This window comes from Manis pentadactyla, chromosome 10, assembly GCF_030020395.1.
Source record: "Manis pentadactyla isolate mManPen7 chromosome 10, mManPen7.hap1, whole genome shotgun sequence".
Taxonomy (NCBI): Eukaryota; Metazoa; Chordata; class Mammalia; order Pholidota; family Manidae; genus Manis; species Manis pentadactyla.
Genome location: NC_080028.1, coordinates 84,174,357 through 84,193,407, shown reverse-complemented (window position 1 = coordinate 84,193,407; position 19,051 = coordinate 84,174,357). Strand labels below are relative to the sequence as shown.

The 19,051-nt window shown below is 43.3% G+C and overlaps 1 protein-coding gene across 2 annotated transcripts in view; it reads left to right on the top strand.

The window, feature by feature from the left end:
* The window catches only part of BCL7C (BAF chromatin remodeling complex subunit BCL7C), a 39,685-nt gene extending 25,027 nt beyond the window's left edge, over positions 1-14,658 (top strand). Inside the window, exons 1-2 of one of the 2 annotated variants that reach the window (XM_057487154.1) lie at positions 10,367-12,021; positions 12,510-14,658. In XM_057487154.1, the coding sequence (XP_057343137.1) occupies positions 12,894-13,718 (825 nt within the window). In that variant the 5' untranslated portion in view covers positions 10,367-12,021; positions 12,510-12,893 and the 3' untranslated portion in view covers positions 13,719-14,658. Of the gene's footprint in view, positions 1-10,366; positions 12,022-12,509 lie in introns of those variants that run through there. The other variant, XM_036927239.2, reaches the window with a different exon arrangement.
* Positions 14,659-19,051: the final 4,393 nt, after the last annotated feature.

Sequence of the window (19,051 nt, the reverse complement as noted above, 5' to 3'; positions counted from 1 at the left end):
GCTTTATGATTAGCACACATAATGTAGGGGGGAGGGGGGCACGGGAAGGCAGTATAACACAGAGAAGACAAGTAGTGATTCTATAGCATCTTACTATGCTGATGGACAGTGACTGTAATGGGGTATGTGGTGGGGACTTGACAATGGGGAAGTCTAGTAACCGTAATGTTGCTCATGTAATTGTAGATTACAGATACCAAAAAAAGAAACAGGAATTTAAATGGAATGCTAGAAAATATTTAACACAAAAGAAAGCAGTAACGGAGGAATAGAACAAAAGGTTAATACATATAGATAAATAGCAAAATGATAGATGTAAATTCTATATTATTAATAATAACATTAAATGTAATCCTAGTCAAGGCAGAGATTGACAGATTTTTTTTAAAAAACCAACATGATACAACTATATGCTATCTTTATAATCAAAGACACAAATAGGTTGAAAGTAATAAGAAACAGAACAAGATACACTATGCTAAAGTAACCATAAGAGATGAGATGTAGAGTGGATATACTAATACCAGATAAAACAATTTGACAACTTGTTACTAGAGACATTTTATAAAGATAAAAATGGAAGACATGATATCCAATAGGAAGACAAGATAATTTTAAACATATATGTACCTAACAACAGAACCCCAAAATACATGAAACAAAAACCGATAGAACTGAAGGGAGAAATAGGTAATTCAACAATAATAGTTGGATAATTCAATACCCTAGTTTCAATAATGGATAGAATAACTAGAGAGATTATCAACAAGGAAACAGATTAAGCAATACTAGAGTAGGTTGCCTATCTATTTCATTCGTAGAGATACTGTGATCAATTACCAATTTCTGAAGACCTCTGCAAACTAAGAAATCAGGTCCCTGCTGCCCCATATGACTGATGTGTTCACCTTGCCTGGATCACATCATACCTGCTGAGATTAAGGAACCCATCTCAATGGTATCCCTTACAGCTATGCCTGGCCTACAAGGGAGAGTAACCAGAGAGCTTTTCAAGGATGGAGGCGCTCCCTTCAATACCTTAGCAAAGGAAGTGTCTTCTGGGTACTCTCACAGAATACAGCTGACAAATTCCATATGACAAATCCAGTCTGTCACCCTAAGCTTTTGGATTTCTTCTTTCATGTGGTGCCAGGAAAACTCTGGCATTTTAACTTCACTAACAGTAGGCTACCATCAAGTACAACTTTCAGTCCACTAATGAAGTAACTTCTTAGAGCCAACTTCAGTCATATGAACTAGCACATTAAATCTGGAATCCCTAGTAAATGCACCCATGTAGATGAATCTGGCCCTATATAGTGCTATATTGTGCCCTCGTTTGGCCTAACGCCCTTAGAATCCATTCTCACACACTTTCATTATATTAAATTTTTGCCTATATATTAGTAATATATTACAATTCTTGTCATGTGTAAGCTGTTTCATCCTGGATCATAGTGTGTACCAGTCCCCCTGGAACATGCTGAAATTTACCCTAGTTAAAGGTTTAGTGGCAGGAAGGAACTTGTGTATTTTAAGGGGAATGAAGATCCTCTTTCAAGGTATTTGTCCCAGGTGAGGTTATCAAGGGTTTTAAGGCAGAGGAAAGCCAGTGTCTTCAGAAACAGAAGGGCAAGCTACTACCACTGGCAAGGGAGATGCAGAATGACTTTGGAGTTCAATATTGTCTACTTCATATGGGACCAACCAAATGCACCATCCCAGACTTCTAGATCCTATTATTTACAGATCAATGCCTAGTTTTCCTTTGATAAAGCTAATAAATCTGGTTTCAACTGTCATAATTCAGCAACCTACACAATAAAATTTTGTGTTTGACTTTTATCAATATCAGCTGTGGGTCCTCATAAGTTCGAAATTGTAGAACTGTCATGGAAGCATCCTGATTCTTAGACTGTCACTTATGCTCGGAGTTAGAAGACCTGAGTTTGTCATTTTCTCTCTGTAATTGCTCCTATGTACTGAAAATAATGCATCCTATATCACAGTCATTAGTCATCATTACTACCAGAGCAGTCAAGGGCAGCAGCCATTTGGGTCCCCAAGGCATGTGCTCCAGTTTGCACTTCATTACAATCAACCAGAGGTGACAGTTTTAACTGTTAGGCCACTGCATACTGTGGATTAGTAGCATACCATATCCCACTGGCAAAGAACTCAGCACTGCTTGCCCATGAGTATGGTCAATCAGTTGCAAAATCCCATCTGGGTCTGTCTGGCAGCACTCCTAGTGCCAATTTCTATATCATTCGAGGTCGAATCAGGAGACAGAAGCCACAAGGGAAAGTTGAGCAAAAAGGATTACTAATAAGGGCTCAGAATACTAGATAATTTGGCTCGTGAGAGCTAAACACGCTTCTCATACAGAAGTAGCAGATACAATTATCAGCTACTATCCGCAGGGCTGAGATTGAGTACCCAAGAAAGAGTCCTCTCCCGCCAGGGCTGAGACGTCATTTGAAAGGGCATGGTAAAGAAGTCACTGATGTATCTCACCAAAGGAATTTCCTGGAAATATGCCCTCTGGGATGTCAAGTGAAGCTGATAATTACTGAGCACCACTGGAACCAAGACTGTAAGAAGTGTACTCTGCAGGAGCCCAGTGGTGGAAAGAGCTTTGCCAGTGCAGAAATCAAGCCCTGGAGAGTCATGCCATTACAGGAGCCAAGCCCTAAATCATGCATATGCAGCAAGAGCCCAGTGCTGGAGAAAGCTGCACCAATAGAGGAATCAAGTGCTGTGGCAAGCCATGCCATTGCCAAAGTCAAACAGAGAAAGTGACTTGGTAAGAGCACAATGCTGGAGAAAACCAGAGTGCAGCAGAAATAAAGTGCTGGAAAAAGCCTGCTCTGCAGGAGTTCAGTGCTAGAGAGAGCTGCACGAGGGTCAAGGCCCCTGCACGAGGGTAGGTGAGTGTGCAAAATAATCCAAGTGTCAGAAATCCACTTACTGCAATAGCAGCTTGGTCTGGGGGTTGTGATGTCTACAGTTGGAAAGTGTGTCGAAGTGGTTGCAAGCTGGGGGCTGGGAGCTCCCCAAAGGACTTCTCACTCTGGACGTACATCTAAGACAAAGGACCACTGGATGTGCCCACATACATGTGCCCCTTCAAAATGCTGCTAGAGCAAGAAAAATGAAAACAAGACCAGAACCAGAAAGCGCATAGCCTTTCTCTTTCAACGTCTCTCCAGCACCCTCTACTGACAAAGCTTAATGTCACATTCAGAGCAAGGAGAAATGCGTGCTAGTCCAGCCCATTATCTCTGAAGTGTGAATTGCTGGAGGCAATAAATTGGAAACGGACACAATGGAAGAATCCCCATAGAGGCTCTCTGACTCACGGATTGGGGGCCTAAAGGAAGGGCTCGGTGAAGTCCCTGGAACTTCTCCCCCCAACAAAGACAGCAAACCAGTAAAAAGACCACATCCCTGGGAGAAGCTCAAAGATTCATGCCGTTGTCAGAGTTGAAAGAAACAGGGGTGGTGAGACCTATCACATACCCCCCACTTAACTCACCAGTTTGGCCTGCGCAGAAGTCAGAGGGATATTAGGGAATGACTGTGAACCATCATGAATTTAATCAGGTGATGATTCCAATTACAGCTGTTGTCCCAGATTTGGTATCTCTCCCTGAGCAAATTAACACAGCCCTGGTATTTGGCATGCAGCTACTGACCTCACTTTCTCTCTTTGCCAATATGCAAGGTCCACCAGAGGAGTTGCCTTTCAGGTGGTAAGGGCACCGTGTGTCTTCAGGTTGCCTCAGGGCTCTGTCAGTTCTGCTCTGCTATAATACAGTCTGCAGAGGTCCTGATCATCTTAATATCCCACAAAACACCATGCTGGTCCACTCTATTGACAACGTGGTATCTAATGAGCAGGAAGTAACACATACTTTAATTGCCTTTGTAAGACATATGCAAACTAGAAGGTGGAAAATAAACCCCACAGAAGATTCAGGGGCCCATGACTTCACTGAGGTTTCTGGGGATTCCGTGATACAGAGTGTAACAATACAGGTGAAAACAAATACCTCTACAACCTTCTCTCCACAAAAGAGGCATAATGCCTGGTAGCCTATCTGGATTTTGGAAGCAACATATCTCATCAATAGAGTCCCCTGTGAGGTGTTAGGTATGAGTAGGGGCCAGAGCAAGAGAAGGCTGTACAGCAGGTTTGGGCTACAATACATGCTGCCCTACCACTTGGTGGCTGGGTTCCAGCATATCGAGTGATACTCAGAGTGTCCATGGCAAACAGGGATGCCATATGGAATCTCTAGCAAGCATTGGTAGCAGAATTAAGTACAAACTCAACAACATTTTTGATAAATTTAGGCCCTTTTCTACAAGAAACTGTTCTAGATTTGAGAAACAGCTTCTGGTTTGCTACTGGGACTTGGTAGGGACTGATGAGCGCCTAACCAGGGGACATCAGGTGACCATGCAACTTGAGCTTCTCATCATGAATGTTACCTGACCAACCCAACCATAAGGTTGGGGTGCACAGCAGCAATCCATCATCATTGGAGTACAAGAGATCAGGCCTGGAAAGGTCCAGAAGGCAGGAGCCATTTACATGAGCAGGTGGTTTCTGTTGCACTGTCTTCTCTCCCTCAGTCAGTGCCTATGACTCCACCATGATGTCCCTACTGCCCAGCTGACTAAGAAAAACCTCAAGCCTACTTACAGATAAGTCTGTTTGCTGTGCTATTAGCTGCAGCACTACATACCCCTGTGGATGAGCTGGAAAGAGAGTCCTGAAGAAAAATCTTCACAGTGGACAGACCCTTGAGCTGTGCATTTGGTTGCTCCATGTATCTGGCATGAGAAATTGTCAGTCAGACGCACCAACACTAATTCATGCTCAGCTGCTAAGGGTTTGGCTGGATGGCCAGGGACTTGGAAGGAATAGGATTGGAAGGCTGGGGATAAGGAAGTTTGAGCTATTGTAACCTTTTTTTAAACAGTCCTCCTCCATCAATTTTACTCCATTTGGAGCCATTTCATCCATGGGCCCAGCTTGGTTTCTGAATCCTCTTAGATGGGCTGTTAGCCCTTTAACTTCATGATTTTATCTACTGTTAGCAGTCAGAACAGGATGTTAGGTTCTTGCAAACAGAGGCAAATAGTGTAAGGCAACAGTCTCATCTTAGTGAGCCAGTGTATTAGTTTGCTAAGGATATACAACAAAGTGCCACAGACTGGTGGCTGAGACAACAGAAATTAATTTTCTTATAGTTGTAGAGGCTAGAAATCCAGCAGGGTTGGTTTCTTCTGAGGTTTCTCTCCTTGGCTTGTAGATGGTTGTCTTCTCCCTGTGTCTTCACATGATCTTCCCTTGGTGTATATCCCTTGGTGACAACCATGGCTAACATCACCTGGCTCCCTTCATCTTCAAGCCAGCAGTGACTCCACTCCCCGTTGTCTTTCAGATCTTGGACTTTTGCTACCAGCTGGAGTAAATTCTGCTTTTAAATGGTTGCCTGGTTCGGTGATAATCTTTGTTACCTTAATATCAACTGACTTGGAACTTTGATTATATCTGCAATCCCCTTCATAGCAGTACCTAGATTTAGTGTTTGGTTGAATAACCAGGGGCAGGAATTTAGAATTCTGCCTACCACACAAGGAATCCCCATCTTTGCCCTGACTTGAAAGAAGGCAGTTCTTCTCTACCGCAGGTTTCTTAGATCCTAGCCTGGTACAGAAAACAAAGTGTGGTATATGATTCTCTTCTGGAGAGACCACAGTCAGCTCCTCAACTGGTTCATAAATTCCTAGCAACTTTGTGTGAATTAGAAAAAGATGCTCCTTCCTTTAAAATATTTACTGCCATCTGTTGGAAATTTGTTGTAATAACTATACCAATCTACCAGGAAGTGAATGGCACCTCCAAGTATGAACAGTAGCCCTGATCCCAGTGGGATTAGACACACCCTCTCCATTCCAACCACTTGCCCACATTAACTGTTGTCTATAGAGACCTTTCCCCCCAAGAACCCTTCATTCTGGGCCATTCTTCATTGTTTTATTTTGATCTGCTGATGATTTGGGGGAAATATGACATAAAGTGGCCATCAATCGGGCTGCATAGGCTAATGAATTAATACTGAGGAAAAACGAGAATCGTGATTGGTCTGATCTAAATCTGTTTGGTTATATCCATAAGCAAATATCCAAGATCTTCCAAGGAGCAAACTCTGAAGTAACAGCAATGTTAAGATAAAACAGCAGCAGCTAATTGTACCCAGTACCTATCTCTATACATATATATATATATAGATCATGTATATATATATATATATACATTATATGACATATATATGAGATGTATATATATATGTAATACATATATATGATGCTGGGGTTCTTGTTCATGGAGTGAAAGAATCAACTTCACAAACACTCAAGGTAGGCAAGCCAGGGAGAGGCTTTTGTTTAGAGAGAAAGTGAGAGGACAGAGCTCCTAGCCCACACCAGGAGGAGACAAGAGAGTCCATAGTGGTGCATTGTCTAGGGAATTTATAGGCAGTTGAGGATTTTTAGCAATGCAGTAAAGGGCTAGGGGTATAGATTTGTTAAGTGGTCCTAGAATTATCATTTTTGATGAGTAACAAAAGAAATTTGCTGCTCTGATTCCTTCTCAGGATAGCAGCTTCCCTCTGGGAGCATATCAATTAAAACCATTTGCCCTTCCCCCAAGGTGGGCTGGGTTGTCTGTTTGCTAAAGAGTGTGTTAAGAATCTTACTTCTTGACTTTTTGGGCTGTTTATAGCTGGGCTTGCTTACCAAATTAATCTTTTATCCAGGTTGCAGATTACTTGATTAGGATTAGAGAAGGAAAAACAGCATATAGGTAAAGTTAAAAATAAGCTGGGCCTTTTAGCAGGCTAAGGTAAATTTTACAATGTCATGATCTAATTGATACAATGAAGTCATGGGCTATGACTTTTCTTTATCTGAGGAACACTCAAACATTCCAGGCCAAGTTGCTCCTGGCCTTTGAGGTTTAACTGATCTCACTGAAGAATGCCTATATTCTTAGTTTGGTATCTCTACCCTAGCGAATTAGTGTGACTCTTGACTTTGGGTATCGCTTAACATGGAGTTATAATAGAGACTTCTTTGCACATTGTTATATTGTTCTGACTGTAATTATCCTGCTTTGCTTTTTTCTGGAGGCCCTCACCCTACTCTGTCTAAACCCATGGTCCCTGTCACATATATATTCACACACACACACACACACTCACACACACACACACACACACACACACACACACACACACACACATATATTCTGATTTAATTCTCACAGGGGACACTTTTGAATAGGGATTATTATCCCTATTAGGTAGACAAGAAAACTGAGGCCTGTGATATAGTATACACCCAAGGTCAAGGACAAAAAGAAATTGAGTCAGGACTACCAGTGCCATCTGACCCAAAGCCTACACTCCCAACCACTTAAGTGGAGACTAGCTGAGTGCCTATGCCCTTAATTGAGACCTTTGCTCTCTGCCTCTTGAATAGAAGCCAGAGCTTCTCTGTGGTGAGGTCAGTGACCCAACCTGGCACAGGGAACAAGCCAGGCCTGGAATGTTTTAGTTGTATTTATGAGAATGGCCTGAAGGGAAAAGTGTGGTAGGGAGCTGTTTATGGCTAAAAGAGAAAGATAGACAGTGGGACTTGGAAGAGGAAAAATGGCAGGGCCTGTCTTGTTCACCATGGGGTCTCCTCCGGGTGCCTTAACAGTGCACAGTTAGCATTTGCTGAATGACTGAATGCCTGATCAGCCAGGCAGACAGCATGCCTGCTAAAGCTCTGCTCTGTTGCTCTGCCTTTCTGATGTCTGCTCCTGCTACCACCACCTTCTCTTTTCAATAAATTAGCTCATCTGAACTAATTTCAGTGAACATCAGAACATCCAGTGTGGCAGGCCCTGTGCCCTGCATCTTCTCCTTCAATTGAAGTAAGAATTCCCTGGTAGATTATTTATTTCATATTTGAGAGATGTTTAGGCTGGAGAAAAACATCCACTCTCTTCTGTTTTCTGTTTAATGTTCACCTTCTTAGATTATATTTAACAAAAAAAGGAAAAAACTTAAAGTCTTTTTTTTCCCATAGGGAATATAACCTTTGAGTACAGATTTGACGAATTAAATTATCTTAAATAACTTAACTGCAAATACAAATTCAATTGGCTGATTCTTTTGACTACTCATAAGCTTTAAGCATCTACAAATATAGTAATTGTAGAGTTTACTAAAACCCTGACATCAAAACTGGTTCTAAAAGTTACATAGATTTAACTTTTTCTTATTCCTTTTCTGACATCTTCCTGAGGTTCCAATTTTTACATATTTCTAGAGTTTCAGTAATTCTACCAGTTATTATTATTATTTTTTTTTATTGTGGTATCATTAATATACAATTGCATGAGCAACGTTGTGGTTACTAGATTCCCTCCATTATCAAGTCCCCACCACATACTCCATTACAGTCACTGTCCATCAGCTTAGTAAGATGCTATAGAATTACTACTTGTCTTCTCTGTGCTATACTCCCCATGCACCCCCGCTACATTATGTGTGCTAATCGTAATGCTCCTCAATCCCCTTCTCCCTCCCTTCACACCCACCACCCCCAGTCCCTTTCCCTTTGGTAACTGTTAGTCCATTCTTGGGTTCTGTGAGTCTGCTGCTGTTTTGTTCCTTCAGTTTTTGCTTTGTTCTTATACTCCACAGATGAGTGAAATCATTTGATACTTGTCTTTCTCCACCAGGCTTATTTCGCTGAGCATAATACCCTCTAGCCCCATCCATGTTGTTGCAAATGGTAGAATTTGTTTTCTTCTTATGGCTGAATAATATTCCATTGTGTGTATGTACCACATCTTCTTTATCCATTCATCTACTGATGGACACTTTGGTTGCTTCCATTTCTTGGCTATTGTAAATAGTGCTGCAATAAACATAGGGGTGCATCTGTCTTTTTCAAATTGGGCTGCTGCATTCTTAGGGTAAATTCCTAGAAGTGGAATTCCTGGGTTAAATGGTATTTCTATTTTGAGCTTTTTGAGGGACCTCCATACTGCTTTCCACAATGGTTGGACTAGTTTACATTCCCACCAGCAATGTAGGAGGGTTCCCCTTTCTCCACAACCTCACCAACATTTGTTGTTGTTTGTCGTTTAGATGGTGGCAATCCTTACTGGTGTGAGGTGATATCTCATTTTGGTTTTAATTTGCATTTCTCTGATGACTAGCGATGTGGAGCATCTTTTCATGTGTCTGTTGGGCATCTGAATTTCTTTTTGGAGAACTGTCTATTCAGCTCCTCTGCCCATTTTTTAATTGGATTGTTCGCTTTTTGTTTGTTGAGGTGCATAAGCTCTTTATATATTTTGGATGTCAACCCTTTATCGGATCTGTCATTTATGAATATATTCTCCCATACTGTAGGATGCCTTTTTGTTCTATTGATGGTGTCCTTTGCTGTACAGAAGCTTTTCAGCTAGATATAGTCACCACGTTTTCTTTATCCATTCATCTACTGATGGACACTTAGGTTGGTTCCATTTCTTGGCTATTGTAAATAGTCCTGCCATAAACATAGGGGTGCATATGTCTTTTTGAGACTGGGCTCCTGCATTCTTAGGGTAAATTCCTAGGAGTGGAATTCTTAGGTCAAATGGTATTTTTATTTTGAGTTTTTTGAGGAACCTCCATACTGCTTTCCACAATGGTTGAACTAGTTTACATTCCCACCAGCAGTGTAGGAGGGTTCCCCTTTCTCTGCATCCTCACCAGTATTTGTTGTTCCTATTCTTTTCTATGTTGGCCATCCTAACTAGTGTGAGGTGATATCTCATTGTGGTTTTAATTTGCATTTCTCTGATAATTAGCGATGTGGAGCATCTTTTCATGTGTCTGTTGGCCTTCTAAATTTCTTTTTTGGAGAATTGTCTGTTCATCTCCTCCACCCATTTTTTAATAGGGTTATTTGCTCTCTGGGTGTTGAGGCATATGAGTTCTTTATACATTTTGGATGTTAATCCCTTGTCAGATATGTCATTTACAAATATATTCTCCCATACTTTAGGATGCCTTTTTTGTTCTGCTGATAGTGTCCTTTGCTGTACAGAAGCTTTTTAGCATGATGTAGTCCCATTTGCATTTTTTATATTGTTTCCCTTGCCTGAGGAGATGCGTTCAGGAAAAGTTGCTCATGTTTATATTCAAGAGATTTTTGCCTATGTTTTCTTCTAAGAGTTTTATGATTTTACCAGTTATTATTTTTATACCTACCTAGAGTCTTTGTAATTCTACTAGGCCTGAAAGAAAAAGAAAACTGTCTCAGAATAAGCTGAGGTTGCAGGTTCTGGCCAGAGACATGAGATCAGGTTGCACAAGTGTGAGGATTCAAAGCTGAGCTACTGATCATTTGCCCTAGCGCCAGCTTATGGTAGTTTTTCTTGTTACCTTATGGGGCTTTTAAGTCTCTTTTTTCCATACGCATTTTTATTAAAAAAACCTAAAAACTTAATTATGGAGAATTTCAAACAAATACAAAAGTAAATACAATAGTATATAGAATTTCCATGAACCCACTGCTCAGCTTTAACAGTTTCAACTCATGGGCACTGACTCTCCTCCCTTATTATTTTGAAACAAATCCCAGACATTATAGAATTTCATCTGAATTATTTCAGTATGATTCTCTAAAAGATAAGGACTTTAAACCACATGCCATTATCACAATTAAAAAAAATTTTATAATCATTCCTTAATAGTGACTATCCAGTATATTTGAATTTTCAATTTGAATAATGTCCCATAAATGCCAACTAAAAAAATTTTTTTCAGTTCATTTGAATCAGAATCCAATTAAGATCTATATGTACTGGTTTTTATACAGGTATAAATTTTTGAACCGTAGTGTCTTAGAGATGATACATTCAATTTTTATAGGGCCATTAATACCTGAACTATTTATTATTCTTTCATTATAATATATTGACCTGATATATTAAAACCTAGCTATTCCATTATTAATTTATGATTGGTAAGGTCACTAAAGTTTCATACATACCCTTTTCTGCCCTGACCCTGACAAAGGATCTCAGGCCTGGTTGCACTTAGAATCTTGGGGGTGTTTGATGGCAGTGGTGATAGTAAAATACACATAATATAAACAATACCACGTTAACCATTTTTAAGCATACAATTCAGTGGTATTAAGTACACTCACATTATTGTATGACCAGCCCCATCCACCTCCAGAATTCATCTTGCAAAACTGAAACTCTGTGTATATTAAATACTAACTCCCATTCCCCTTTCCTTAGCCCCTGGTCACCACCATTCAGTTTTCTATCTCTATGAATCTGACCCCTCTAGGGACCTCATATTAGTGGAATCATACAATATTTGTCCTTTTATGACTGGCTTATTTTACTTAGCATAATGTCTTCAAGGTCATGGAACCTTGATTTTTGCAGCATCACTGCACTTACAGTTCCTTGGATATGTTCTTTCCTCCTTGCACAGATAGAAAAGAGTTCATATTTATGCCTTATAAATAAAGGAAGAATAGAAGAGACAAAATATTCATATATTAACACTCTCCTACTTATAAAAATCATCCAGATTATGCATATCAATTCTTATCACCTTTCTCAGATACCTTTTTGAACTACCTTTTTGAAGACTTCATATATGAACTTTCTTCTTTTGAGTATCTTATGGAGTCACAACCATTCCCAGACATTTCACTTAAGCATAATGATTATATATTTTAGGGTGCTCAAATTGTTACAGCCTGAACAGTGATGTTGCATTTAATTAACATCTTTGTCTTTGTGACACTACCTGACATCCTTGAAAATATCCTTGCTTTCCGGCATCAACAGGATGCTTGTAGACCCATCCTGAGTTTTTCTTGTCTCAAGAAATGGAAACAGCTATTCTCGGACAGCTCCTTGTTATTTTAATGGTAAGTAATATAAGATACCAACATCTGGGCATTAGTGATATACATGAGAGTTAGCCGGGTGGGACTGGACCTCACTTGGTAGTGACAGAGTTGGAAATTTTCAAGGTATAGGTTCATATTGACCTTTACAATTTAACATATCGCTGCTGTGCCCTGTCCTGTCTGTGGATTCCTGATCACACTGACAATCTTTTGAGGCTGCCCTTACCGCTATCCCCACCGTATAGCGGAACAAACTGAGACTGCAAGAAGTTAGGTAACTGACCTAAAATCACCGCAGGTTGCAAGTGCCGCGGGGACCAGCTGTGTCACATTTCAGAGACTGAGTTCCCACAAGGCCCCGCCTCAACCACTGCCTGCCCTCAATAGAACTTTGTCATTTGCAAAGATTTTCCACCAATTTGGACTCCCAAGACAGTGCCTTCCTAGGCCTAGGTAGGTTAAAGAGAAGAGAAAACACTACCCAGATTCTTCTTTTCCACCTGCAGGATTCAGGAGTGAGAATGACCAGGAGAGCCCTCCATGAGAAAGGCCTGAAGACAGAGCCTCCCAGGAGGCTCCTTCCCAGAAGGGGCCTCCGGACAAATGCCCGGCCCAGTCCCGCGGTGCCTCCGGACACCAGAGCGCCCGGGGGAGGAAGCAAGGCCCCGAGGGCGCCCAGGATGATCCCCCAGGGAAAGGGCAGGTGAGCCTGCTCCCCAGGCAAGGGGAGGCCCTTAGGCCTCTCTTGGCCTCCCCAAGATCCAGCCACCCACCCGTGCCCCGAGGGTGGAAAGAACTTCCCGGCTAGACAGCCGCCACAGGAACGTCGGGGGCGAGCGGCCCGAGCCCGCCCGGAACCTAAGGTCACGGCACCCAGCAACACTTGCACGATGAGCAGGCCCACCGGCCCACCAGCACCCCGAGTACCGACACGGCTTCGGGCCCACTCGGACCACACCCAGCGCCTGAGCCACTTGGCAACCGGACGCCCCGGCTGCGCTGGAGTGTGGGCTGGGCGCCAGGGTCCCAGGGCCCACCTCGCCTGCGCCCGCGCTCCCACTCCGCTACCGCCCGGTGTGCGCAGGGCGCAGGCGCCCGGACCCTGGGAGGGAGCAGCACCAGAGCAACGCCCCGGAGCCCGCTGGCTTCCCACCTCTCGCAATGCCGGGCCGTGCCGGTGGGCGGTGTGGCACCTGGGCCCCGCAAGGCCCTCAGCCCCCGCCCCCACCTTTCCTACCCCCACCCTCCCCTACCCACTCCACCCCCTCCCACTTCCACCCCCAGCCCCACCCACACCCCAATCCTTCCTACCCCCTCACCACTCTAGCCCTACCCTTCCTTCCCCTACCTTCTCCTACCCACAGCCACCCACACCCCACACCCACTCCTACACCCACACCTCCACTCCCACCCGCAGCCTCTTCCATCCCAGCAGGCCCACAGATGTCAGGCACTGGCGGGGTTACCTCAAGCACCAGAGGACTTGCAGCAAGAGCTTCCAACAGATACCAACCTTGCCAGTTCCCTGGGAACCCAATGGGCCAGAGGCCTTTTCTGCCCAGGTGCCTGCCTCAGGGCCTTGCACTGTGCGAACTACGTGGAGATGGGGAAGGCAGCCTGGGCTCGTGGGGAAGGCCCAAGGCTTCTGGTGCAGCCCTGAGCCAGCCCCAGCACACTTGAAAAATCTCCACCTGGAGAAGTCCCAGGGCGAATGAGCTGCTTTAGAGGTCCAAGGGCTTTCACCAAGCTCTTGCTTCCCAACTCTACTGCTGGGTCTGTCACACTATGAACTTATAATGTCTCCATTTATTGAGGGCTTACTCTGTGCCAGGCCTTGTGTTTTATAGGAATTATTTCATTTAATCTTATAACATCCCTGTGACCTTGGTGTTCTCAATATCAGCATTTACAGGAGAAACTAAGTCTCAGAGAGGTTTAGGAAGCTGCCCAAAGCTACACAGCCAGTATGTGGCAGAACAGCATTCAGACCCAGGTTCCCTTGCCTAACTCCACAGCCTGCCCTGCTGCATGCTTCACCTGCAAGTTGGGAAGGAGCATCCATTTTTTCTTGTGGTAATTACATAAAACACTTTGTATGCTAATGTAAGCAGACAGTCCCTGAAATGAAAGTTTTTGCACCAGTAGTTGAGGTAAAACTTGAGACTGTCATAGAAATTTCATGCTAAGGCCAGTTCTTCAGGCTCAGCCCACAGATCCTTGAAGTGACCCCTTCTCAGACCTCTGCTTTTAGCCAGTTGTTGACCAAGGAAGCTCTGCTCCAGGACCAGCTCCAGTGTGGAGCCTTCCTGGAGGCCAAGGAAAATGGCCTCTCCACAGTGTACCAGCCCACATGGTGGCTTGGGAAGCTCATCCAGTTCTTCTGGGCTAAGGTTTCCAAATTCCAGCAGATATTTTGTTTGCAAAACTTGATATTTCTAAGGACATCATTCCTAGAATTTGTGTAAGGCATACGATGCATGTAAACTGATTAATATTATGAAAATGACTCACTGTTAACAGCCGACAGGGCCACAGATACACTTTTAATATGGCAACAGCTACAAAAAAGACTGATCATATTGTCACCACTTCTTTCTAATGTGCTCCTGTCCCAAGTTCCATAACTGTCTACCTTAACCTTGGACTCTATGTGCCAGCATTTCCTTCTCTTGCTTGTTACTTGATGTCATTGGATTCTTTCAAACCAGGAATGCCTCTATGCTTATTGCTAAGCATTAATTCTCACAAGAGAATTGTAATACTTTATATGTTGTAAATGCTTGATAAATGTTGATCTGTGTAGTTATCATCTGCTGTACCTACCTCACAGGGCGGTTGTGAGGAAGAAAGGGAAGTTGTGTGATGGAAGTGCTTTCTAAGCTGTGAAGTGGTACCCACATGCTTCTCTTTCCACTGGAGATGTCAGAAGCTACTGGAAGACATTAGTGTCACCTCCAAGTAAGAGGCCTGAGAATACTTATGATGTCCATAGAAGGTAGCTGCGTTGAGGAGGACGTGGCACCATGGTGACCTGGAAAAACAGGGTTTAGTTGCAATCAAGTACACAAACTCTGGCATCACCAAATCTGGGGGACATTTGGAGGACAGGGGAAAAGTCGATTTTCAGAAGGATTTGGAGAAAGGACAGTGTTAAGTGGAGCCTGCCCCCTGGAAGTTTAATAGGGATTGAATCAGGGGACAAGGACTTTCACAGAAGGAGTGGGGAGGTTGTTGAAGCCTGGTCTCTGGCTAACACAGTCCCATTAGCCAGAACCAGCGCTTCCTGCTCCTGCTGTGTGTGCACCTATGATACTCATTCCTGCTCATATTGTAGACTAAACATGGATCAGAGGGCTTTCCTAAGGTGATCTCCTGTAATCCTGACAGCAGACCCATCAGAGAAAGACTACCACTACTCCCATTTTGCAGAAGAGGGCTAAGAGTCTGGTAAAGTCAAGTCTGTTGCCCAAGCCACATAGCCTGTATGTTCTGGATATATGGACAAGAGTCCCAGACCTCAGCCCTTGCCAGGCTGCCTCAACTCACCAGGTGCCAGGTGCTGAGCTTGAACAAGGAAGAAGGAAACACAAATTATGGGGTTTAGCACCAAAGCAGCCTCCTCTGTTGCCTTCCGTGACAACTCTCTCTGCATATTACTCTGCTTTTCTGGACACTGTTTTTTTCCTTCCAGGGATGTTTTTCTCTGCTTAGCCTTTAAGCCTGGGTTCTCTGGGCCCCATCCTTGGACTCTCTTCTCTTTCTTTTGCACAAGACTATGAGGGATCTTTTTTATGCCCACAACTTCAGCTACTGGTCCTCTCTCATTCTAATCTTAGACTGCCCCTCTCAGTCCCAGCCTGAACCAGCCAACTGCCTCCTTGACATCCCCCTGAGCTGGGGATGAGGTTCCAGGCTCCCGACCGAATTCATCTTCTCTCCCTTAACAAATCTCCTGAGTTTCCCATCCTCCTTATCATGGCCTCTTAGTTTCAAATGCTGCTGTATCAGTGGGAAATCCAAGAAGCCTTCATACACGAAACCTCTTGAATCAGTTCTTGGGGCTACAGATGGACTGTAGGGTGTGTTCTCTGAGAGCTGCCAACAGTTTGGGGGTGAACTTGGAGGGTGGAATTCATCATTTCATCAGCTGTCTGCTAAGTGTCTAGCAGTGTGCCAGGTCTAGTAGCTAGGATGGAGATACATTCGTGAGTGAAACAGATGGGATTCCTGGCTTCAGGGAGTCTTCAGGATCTTCAGGGTACTAGAGAAACGGACATTAAGCAATCCCAAAATACAAACTTACAAACTGTGATAAGTATCATGAAGGAAAAGTTCAAGGAAAGATGAAAGAATGTAATAGATCTGTATTAATTTGGGGGTGGGGTGTGAAAGGTCATTTTGAGAAAATGACAATTACTGTATCCCTGAGAACTGAGTTGGGGGAAGAGAATTCCATATGGAGGCAACAGTAGGTGCAATGGACAAAGGCCCAGAGTGGGAAAGAACTTGGTATATTGGGAAAACGGAAAGGCAACCTATGTCAACAAAGCCGAGTGTGCTGGGGCATGTGGTCAAGATCAGACTGGAGAGGCTCACTGGGGATGGTGGCAGGTGCCTTCTGAGCCATAATAAAGAGCCTGAATTTTTTGGTTTAAATTTTTATTTGGAAATAATTTCAAAATTACAGAAAAGTGAATAATACAAAGAACATCTGTATGACCTTTACCCCAGATTTACCTGTTAAAACTACTTTTTTCTCTATAGTATATACATGTGATTTTTATTCTGAACTATTTGAGAATAAGTTGCATACATCATGTTTCTTTACCCCTAAATGCTTACAATGTGTGTATACTACCACAGTACAGTACAGTTATCCACTTCACTAAATTTAGCATTGATAATATGTGGTATCTGATTTACCACCCATTTTGTCATTTGTCTAAATATCCTTTATACAGCATTTCTCCCTCTAGTCCAGGATCTAGTCTAGAAATGATGAATTGCATTAAATTGTCACTTCTGTTTAATCTTCTTTAATCTGGAATGTTAACCTTTGTCTTTTATGACATTGACATTATGAGAGATGCAATCTTCCTCTTTAATCGAATGTCCCTCATTTTGGGTTTCTCTCCTGCTTCTTCATTGTTAGATATGGGTCATGCACTCCTGGTTGGAAGACCGCATAAATGTTATTGTGTCCTTCTCAGTGTGACAAGAGGTGCATAATGTCTCTGCTTCTTCTTAGGGACTTTAATTTTGTCTGATTTCGTCAATCTATAGTCACTATTTTTCCGCTGTTGCTGATAAGCAATCAGGGAGATATGTTCAACCATGTAGATATCATGCTCCATAGATTATGAAATAGATGAGATATAACATCTGTGGCTGGTGCTTGCCTGAATCAAATCAGTCTCTATCACCATGGTCACAAAATGATAACTTAAACTCTAGCTTTCCTGTCACTTGACATTCCTCTGCCCATTCACTTATATATTTATAGTTACTAACCTTAATTATTTTGGTACTCAAATTGTCCCAGATCTGGCCAGTGTGAGCCCCTTAAAGCTAGAAGTCTGGATTTTATCCCAGCTTCAGTGGAGTGGCATGATTGAATTTGCATATAAGACCACTCTGACTGCAGTGAGATGCATCATAGGGGCAGGGGTGAGGAAGCAGGGAGACCTGATAGGCTCCTGTGTAGTCCAGGTGGAAGGTGTGGTTTAGACTAGGGAGTGACAAATATGACGAATGGAATGGATGAATGTTCAAGAATGTTTGGTCGTAGAATTTGCAAGACTTAGTGGTGGCTGGAATATGTGAGCCATCACAGAGGGAGGAGTCCAGAATGTCCAGAGCAGCTGGGTGGATGATGGAGATGGTTACTAACGTGGGGAAAACATGCAGCGTAAGGGGGTCGGGTGGGATGGGTGTTTTAGACAGTTGAGTTTGAGATGTCTTTGGCATCCAAGTGAAGTTGTCCAGTAGACAATTGGACATATTGTTCTGGAGCTGGTGAGAGAAGTCCAGACCAGAAGAAAACGTAGGATTTCCACATATGGATGATTTTTCAATCCATGGCCCCGGATGAAATGATGTTGGAGGAGAACATTTAGTGAGGACTGAGAGGCTACACTGAGAATCACTGTTTGGGGTGTAGAGGTGTGTGGCAGGAGGTTGCAATGAAGAGGTCTGTTGGGGCTAGATCACATGAAGTCTGGAATGTCAGGCCAAATCCTGAAGACTATGGGACCCACTGACAGATTCTAAGTAGGTGAGTAACAGGGTATGAGTGGAGTTCTAGAAAGATTGTTCTGACAGCCAAGTAAAGAAGGTTTGGAGGGTCGTGGCAGTGGCTAATGCTAAGGTCCTTTCTGAAGTGTATCTGCATGTCTCTTGCCACTGGAGATTGCTCAGATGGATCCCTTTGCCTAGGAATGCCCTCTCCTTGTTCATCAGGGCACAAAAATGATGATTAAAAAGTCGTGGCAGTGGCTAATGCTAAGGTCCTTTCTGAAGTGTATCTGCATGTCTCTTGCCACTGGAGATTGCTCAGATGGATCCCTTTGCTTAGGAATGCCCTCTCCTTGTTCATCAGGGCACAAAAATGATGATTAAAAAGCCTGAGGTAATGACAGTAAACCCCTATCTCCCCTCCTCATTTTGTTGGGAGCCACACAAATTGCTCTGGAAACTTTTCCCAGCCAGGTGCAGTGTGGGTGTGAGTGTGCATGGGCTGGTCCCTGAGGTTTTCAGGAGTCTGTTTGGGCACCATGAGCCTCGGTCCCAGCATGCTCTGTGTTCACTGTGCTCTCTGTCAACCAGGCAACTGCCCATTCACACCTGTACGTTGTCCCCTCCTTACCCCCACACATGCCAAGGGAAGATGGGTTGAGTCTGGTTGAACATCCTAGTGCGTCCTCTACATGGGTAGCACTGCACAGCAGGCGTGCAGTCCTACCTAGAGGGTATCCACAGCCCATTTGGAGACACAAATAACTAAGGCATAATTTTAAAAGGCAAGATTATTTCTAGTTGGAGAAATCAG